At 37.7% G+C, this 8,321-nt stretch overlaps 1 protein-coding gene across 1 annotated transcript in view; it reads left to right on the forward strand.

The window, feature by feature from the left end:
* LOC107082320 (protein sidekick-2-like) overlaps positions 1-8,321 on the forward strand; it is a 624,909-nt gene that overhangs the window by 543,673 nt on the left and 72,915 nt on the right. The window contains exons 26-29 of the mRNA XM_015370939.1: positions 467-565; positions 965-1,159; positions 3,393-3,594; positions 3,948-4,051. Of these exons, the coding sequence (XP_015226425.1) occupies positions 467-565; positions 965-1,159; positions 3,393-3,594; positions 3,948-4,051 (600 nt within the window). The remainder of the gene's footprint in view (positions 1-466; positions 566-964; positions 1,160-3,392; positions 3,595-3,947; positions 4,052-8,321) is intronic.

Here is an 8,321-nt window from a genome sequence, read left to right on the forward strand (position 1 = left end):
CTATGTTGGGTTTGGTGAAGCTCAAATGTCTAATGAAGCCAACATTTGGAAGAAGAATGTTTTCAAGGTGACTTGGATAATAGCGCGTTGTGACAAACACCAGATACAGCACTGGGACTTGATCAACAGCCGATACCGCACCGTGACGTCACAAACCAGTAGGTGGCAGTAGTGTTCTTTGACAAACATGGATGCCTCCAGTAAAGCACATTCAAATGAAAATAACTCTGAATTAAAAACATTTAGCAATAATTAAACAGTATGTAATAATTTAATATTTAAAGTATGTTCAGAAGTTTGAATTATGAATATGACCGGATTTTTACCTTTAACTGATAGAAAATCTTCCATGATGATAAAAGAGCAGAAATTGTTCCAGAAATCTGTGTCTCTGTGCTGACAGTTACACACCTCCATATAATATACATATATTTAAATATATATGTTGTCTGCTGTTCTCTTTCAGTACCAGGACCTCCAGTTGGTATCCTCTTCCCTGAAGTGCGGACCACGTCTGTCCGGCTGATCTGGCAGTCGCCTGCGCAGCCAAACGGCATCATCCTTGGTTAGTCACACTCAAAATCCTTTCCTTAGAAATGTTTTTTTTTTTTTCTTAAAAGTTTGGGTAATATAATGTTATAAATATTTTCTTTTGTTCTAATTCTTTTGTTGCCTAAACAGAAAAACCGATATCCAACAAGGGGAATTAGCTCTTTTAAATAATTGTTCAACATTGCTGAAAACGGAGCTGACCTCTCTTTGAAACGTATTATTTTTGTGTAAAACTTTGATTTGTTATAAAACTGCTGGATAATTTGATTTTGATTTAACAGTCCGTCAGATAAAATCAAGCAGCAGGCAACAGATGCTAATGGAATCGTGTCATCAGGGACAGCCACGAAAAAAGAAAAAAAGAAGGACTAAGATGTATTTTAAGCTTGACTGGCCTTTTTCTTCTTCCCAGCCTACCAGATCACTTACCACCTGAACTCTACAAACAGCAACGCAGCCACAGTGGACGTCCTGAACCCAAGCACTCGCCAGTACACCGTCACCAGCCTCAAACCAGAATCCGTCTACGTGTTTCGCATCACAGCACAGACCAGGAAGGGCTGGGGCGACGCGGCCGAGGCTCTGGTGGTCACAACGGAGAAAAGAGGTAACCGAGGACTACAGGCTGGGTTCACATTACATTGACTTAAACAATTAAGACTAAATTTACCTGATTAAGCGCTAAATTTGTGGTAAATTTAATAAAAAGAAACAGTTAAAGAGCAGTTACAGATCTGTGTCTCAGCTTGTAGAAAGTTGCACTAAGCAGCCCTGAACTTTATTTTGTTGTTCCAACTGAACAGATGTGCTTAATAAAAGAGTGTCTGTGCCTTTAAGGGATTTATTAGATGGGCCCGACGTATCCGGTTATTTCCTTCTTTCAAAACATGTACGGCGTTATTACACCGTTTCCTCAAAACTGTTTAGGAAATGTAAAGTTTCCTTCACACATCCTTCTTATTCCACGTATAGAAGAAAGATTTTCCGTGGAAAACCCCAGAAAATAAAAAGAGTTAGGGAAGCTGAGTAAACTGAAATATTAAATAAATCAAAAGGGAAACTTAGAGATTATTAAAGAAAAACTATATGTAGTGATTTTATCTTCAACTACATATTTTTCTTCCAGTTTTGATGATTTATAAACGACATATAATGAAAATCCAGAATCCAGAAAATGACTTACGATCATGAAGACATTTTCTAAATGTTGCGGTCACATAAACATCGGACAGAAATGATCCACAGCTGGAGGCTGATCTTTATGGTCATATTCAGGATGTGGGCTTTAATTGTCACCATCCTTGTGTTTAGCAATCCTGGAGCAACTGGACAGTTAGTCTGCAGTCAAAACTCCTTATTTCAAACCGTACTAATACATATGTTTCATTTGTAAATTGAAGGTATAGAGGACAATCTTTTATTTAATCCAGGTGTCAGGGTTTGGTTGTGGTTTGGAGGACCCAAATGCAGAGGCAGAGAGGCTGAGGAGATTTCTTGGAGTTTAATGGGGCAAAACAGTAAACAAAGGCAGGAATGCAAAAATCCAACTAATAATCAAAAGCAAACCAGAACTATGGAGACATCTGGGGAAACCAAACACGAGGAGCCAGGGAGAGACGAGGTAGGTGGACAATAGCATGGGAGGACAGCAAAGACAAGGAACCAACAAAGAAGAGGGAGAGCATATAGCAGACAGAGAGAAAGGGAGGGCTAACGAGCAGATGAGGAGCAGGTGTGAGAGGAGACAACGAGGGAGCCAATGGGAAAGGAACACACACACACACAGACACATGAGAACTAACATAAATCTAGAAATTACAACTAAAAGGAATTAAACCAATAAAACTAGGAAACATAGAGCAAAGTAAAGCACAATAGAAACAAGACCATGACACCAGGTGGATCATCTAAATAAGTGGTCCTCCTAACTGTCAATCATTCTGGTGATATGTTTATGTAAGGCCGTTCTACGTATTGGTCCGGTTTGCTATGTTTTTCTGCACAGGCACGCTTTGAGGCGTCTGTGGTGAGTCCCCGCTCTATATAGTGACTAAGGGATGAAAAGCAACTTTTAAACAGACCGTGCACGAGGAGAGATGGGTTTGTGGATGCCCTTGCACGCTCATTTTTACTAAAGTGGAGAGTCTTTTAAAAAATTTGCCACAATACCTTTAAGGAGTGACAATTTGAGGGACCATGTCCTTTTCTAGTGTTGGATCATTGGTTTATAGTTTCTACACTGGAAAAATTTGTTAAATTAAGTGTATTTACCCTTAATTTGAGTAGTTAAATGAGATATTTAGCCAGTGGAATGAGTATTTTTACTCTTAAAATAAGATATTTAGATAAAATGCACTTGAAATAAGACAATGCAATTGTGTTTTCTTATTTTTAGAGTAAATTGTCTTGCTCCATTGGCAAAATGTCTCTTTTATCTCCTCAATTCAAGAGCAAATTTACTTATTTTAAGAAAAAATGACTTATCTAGATTTCAATTTTTTCCAGTGTAGTCTAGTTTCCTGCTGATGGGATCAATTTATTTCTAGATTAAAATCATTGCTGCAGCATTTTAGATGAAATCATTACTTTATCAGAACATCTAAAAGCATGAAAGTTATTTTATTATACATGGGCAATGTGAGGTTAAAGGTTGACGAGGGGCTGAAAATAAACTAGTGAAGGAGAGATCTGTCAAGATCCTGTTTTAGCACAAATAAAGAAGCTGACACAGCGAATCCTTTCCAAAGAATTGATTTTTTTTATCCTATTACTGTAAATGGACTTGAAAATGGCCCATGGAAAAATGTCCACACCTCAGTTTCTGCCTCTGGTGGTTTCAGCTCGTCCCCAGCCCACCAGCCGCCCCATCGTTCCTCAGAAGGATGTCCAGGCCCGTCAGGTGCTGCTCTCCTGGGAGCCGGGCAGCGATGGGCTCTCCCCAGTGCGTTACTACACCGTGCAGCAGAAGGAGCTGCCTCAGAACAACTGGACGGTGCACTCCGCCTCCGTCAACCACGAGGCTACGTCCTACATTGTGTCCGGGTAGAGATCGATTCTCAGATTCCAACTTCTAATTAAAGACCTTCCCTGAAATTAGTTTTTCTTTCTGTTCTGTTTGCATGGAAATACTTTAAACATCTGTCTTCTGAAAATCTGCTCGTGTTCCTTCAGCTTTACAACAGATTGCAGATCAAATCCAATTACACTGTGAAGCAAAACAGTTTTAATCACCTTGACAATTTGAAATATGATATTGTGTTTGAGCTTTCTTTCATTTTTGCTTAAATTAAGGCTCATTATGTGTTTGTTTTTGCTTGGTGAAGCTGTTTCTCAGGAAAATGTGCTGTCATTTCTGACTACAGACTGATCCACTTCCTGTTGCTTCTCCTTTTCAGGCTGAAACCGTTTACTTCCTATCAGTTCAGAGTAAAAGCTACCAACGACATAGGGGACAGTGAGTACAGTGAGGAGAGTGAAGCTATCACAACTCTACAGGATGGTGAGACATTAATTCATTATGTTTGTTGTGTTTAAATATCAGTGGATTTTGTTATTTATCAAGTTATACGTTTAGCAGAATTTTTCCATTGTTGGACAGTAAAGAGATTTTCTATTCTATTCTAAATTCGATGTGTCACTGAAAGTGAAAATGGGTCCAACAACCAGCAGTCTCAAATATTCATAAATTTTTTATTCTAAAGTCACGAGCTAAAAAGAACATAGGCAAGGCAAATTTATTTGTATAGCACAATTCAGTACAAAGACAATGCAAAGTGCTTTACATGATTAAAATATAAGAAAATAAAACAGAATCAAAGCAAGTAGGAAAAAAATAAAAAAAAATCAAATAAAAAATGCAGAAACAAAAAAGAATATTCTATCTATCTAGATTAGATAGATTACTATTAATGTTGCGCCAATGCCATTTTTTGGTAGCCTCGTGAGACCATCCTGATCTCGCGAGCTTTCAAGATTTCACTCGCTAATCAGTCTGGAGACTCTCCGTTGAAGAAAACTTGGAGCCGTTCACCAAACGAACGTCCAATCAGCGTTGGCTTTGAGGCGGGTTGAGGTGTGACGCAACGAGAAGCGCAACAGTTCAGTCTAAAGAACATGGCGGCTTCAGCCGATGAAATTAGCGTTAGCGCGGCTATCGAGCAAGTTTTATCGGAATTACAGAGTATTTCTTCACTGAAAGAAGAGCAAAACACTGCTCTGGAGGCTTTTCTCAGAGGAAAAGATGTTTTTGCTCTTCTCCCGACTGGTTTCGGCAAGAGTTTGATCTATCAATTGGCTCCTCTTCGTCGTCGCTCTGTTAGTACGTCATATGCTTCAATGATCCGATTGGTTTATTTGGCCCGTCTATCACCAACATAGGCCAATCAGCTAACCAGTATTTTCGCCCCTTCCCAAAATTACTTCAACGGAAGGTTTCCAGATGGATATGCGGAGCAAATCCATCTGGCGGAGTCAGGTTAATTTTTAGGCCCCGATACCTGGCTGTGCAGTATCGGCCGATACAGATACCATCTGTTTGAAATTGATGTGTGTATATATGAAGAACTGCATACTGCTTGGATTTAACCTCTTACACCCTAAGGGGGTATAAATTAATTTCTGCCTGACAAAAACACACAAAAGTAAATAACTTATAGCCTCAAAGCTATTAGATTTAAGAAGAAACTTTTGGTACGTCTGTAAAGGTAAGATGTCATAGAATGGTTTTCTGGTGTCAGCACCATTGTAGCTTTAACCCTGCCTGAAATATTAGGGACAAAATACAAAATATTTTGCATTTTTTGAACCTCGCCAAAATTTTCTTTGAAATAAACATTGCAAAACACTACCAAAATATTATTTATAGCACAAAAAAGTAGTACAGACTTTTAAATCTAAATGTTGTGTAAAAATATACCAAATTTGGACTCAATCAGATGAATCATATTTATTTTAGAATGGTATTAGTGAGAAATTTCTTAGGCGGAGAGGCCATTTTGGCACATTTATCCATAAATGTCACCAAACTGTGCCAAATATGTTTTTTACATCAATACTGGGGGTTTGGTAAAATTACTAGGTCACGTAGCAGCTGGACCCGCCGGTGGGTCCGTAGGGTTCTAGGGGTTAAAATAATTGCCATCATGGCTTTATAAAGCTGCCGTCCACCTTTGTGAAGCAAGAAAAGGACTAAAACAAAGTGAATCCAGTAGAACTTTTTATTGCCTACCTGGAATGGGTGACAATAGTTGAAGAAACTTTTGGTTCTCAAATTGGTATCAGTGCCCTTTTTGTTGGTACTCGCCGATACCGATACTACAATATTAGTGTTGGACCGGTTCCCCTCCCGATACTGGTATCAATGCAACACTGATTAACAACATTTAAAAACTTTTAGTTAGCTGTTTTTAGTTTTGTCACGATACTAAACTTTTCAACTCGATACCGATACTAAGGAAAATATTCGATACTCGATACCATTTTCGATACCACAAGGATAAAAACTCCAAATTTCAACAGAAATATTTTGATTAATAATTAAAATACAATAAATAAATACAATAAACAATAAGAACAATATTTTGATGTTGTATGCTGTGCACAATATTAAGCGAGCTTGATAAAAAAACTTACAAAATTAAAATTAAGTTTTCCTCACTTGGCTATGCTTTGCACACATAACAATGACACTAGCCAAACCGGTTAAGAAACAAAAATAATTCTCAGCAGCTGCACCTGTTACAAAAAAAAAAGTCTGAACTGAAAAGTGCGTAGAATTATTCAATCACACAGTGTTCTGAAAGTGCATTTTCCTCTATTCTGCACTTTAGATGAATGACTGTTTAGGTGTCACTGTATCGATACTTTTGAAAATGAGTATTGTATCCGGAAACAACGTTTCAGTATCAATACTTTTTTGGGTATCGATACTTTTGACAACCCTAGCTGTTTTTATATTTCACATGACCGTTTTTTGTGGAATTATAGAAAAAAAAGAGCAATATGCAAGACAAAAGGTCCACCCAGGTCCACAGTAGTGATACAGTAGCAAAGTCTTCAGCTCAAATATGTATTCATAAAAGGGAAGATTTATTTTTTCAGTTATTCTGTCAGATGGAGAAAATCAGAAGAGTTGCTTTCCAAGAAAATGGAAACCTCCAACTTAATTAAAGCATTTACAGCTCTCTGTGGTGAGCCCAGTTTGCCGGTAGCTATAGCAGCGGGGAGGGATCTCTTGTGGCAAAATTAAAAACAGTATGAAAACACAAAAGGTCTGGCAGCATTTATGTCCGTTACTGCTACTGTTCTGCCCAGCATTAGTAAATCTATCTACACATGGAGATGTCAATACTTTCCTTAGAAATGTCTAGTCAGAATCGCATCATTTATGCCGCTGGTTTACTATCTAAAAAGTTTTCCTTTATTCCACATGAATGATCCACATGGATGTTGGCTCTCAGTGCATTTCTATTGAATCCCTTTGATCAGACAGTTGCAGCTGATCCAGAATGCTGCTGCCAGCGTCCTCACTAGAACTAAGACAGTAGAGAACATCAGCCTAGTTCTAAAGTGCTTCCACTTTAAAATTCTTCTGTTGGTCTATAAATGATTTAATGGTTTAGCTTCAAAATACAAAATACATTACATACTGTTTGTCGGTGAATCAACAGTCAGACCTTTCAGGTCTACTGCATCAAATCCAGAACCAGAACCAAACATTTAAAACTAGTATTACGTTCTTATTCTCTACTAATCTACCAAACTCTACTAAGCTCAATAGTTTTAAATCTATATTTAAATCATAATTGTTTAGAGCAGCTTTTGACTGTGAAATCTAAACATTATTAGCTAAGTTTAAAGTCTAACTTTCTTGTTTTCTTATCAATCATAATATTATGAATTGCTTTATTATCATTTTAATTTTAGTTTTTTTATCATTTCTTGAAATTCTTCATATTAGGTGTGCCATGATTTTTATACAATGCTATGTTGTAAGCATTTGTTTTATGTAATCTCTCTGATTTACAAGTCTGATTTTTACGGAGCCCCCTAGGGGACATGGGGGTTATTTTTTTTCTTTTGCGTTACCTCGCAAAATTTTGCGTTACCTCGCAAAATTTTGCGTGAGAACGCAAAGCCTTACTTCGGTAAAGTTAGAAAGATATTCACAGATTCGGACTTCCGGGATCAATAACTCTCGTTGTTGAAACACAAATGGCGCCTCTTTCATGTCCTGATAGCACAGACTACGTATTACAAGAATCAACAAGCGCTATTTTCGAGAAAAACGAGCCGTTCTCCGAGCTGGATGTATTACATTGATCTCTATGCACAGGCAGCGGCCAGGCGAGTGGTTAGGGACCGTCTGCAAATGGTAAAACAACTGCAAAACTTTTCAAATAAAAATCAATAACTCCACTGCCATAAAGTGCATAGACTCCAAAATCACCACACACACCAAGGGGCTCTTGGTGATCGCACTACAACAGCTGGTTTGGAAAAATAAACCTTTTTTTTTTTAATACTTTTAATAATTTTAATTTTGCAATACTTTTGCGAGGGAACGCAAAAGAAAAAAAAAATTCCCCATGTCCCCTAGGGGGCTCCGTAGATGTTAGACACCTGTGGGTGTGCAAAACAGAGGAAAATAAAAAGAATGTTCTGAATCACAGTGAATCTGTGATTTTAAATTAGGTACAATTATAGTTTTGAGGAAGGTCATGTTGGTTCGGATTATACTTTTCTCAGCATTAATCAGGATTTAAATCCTG

Source organism: Cyprinodon variegatus, unplaced genomic scaffold, assembly GCF_000732505.1.
Source record: "Cyprinodon variegatus isolate N-32 unplaced genomic scaffold, C_variegatus-1.0 Scaffold50, whole genome shotgun sequence".
NCBI classification, from domain to species: domain Eukaryota; kingdom Metazoa; phylum Chordata; class Actinopteri; order Cyprinodontiformes; family Cyprinodontidae; genus Cyprinodon; species Cyprinodon variegatus.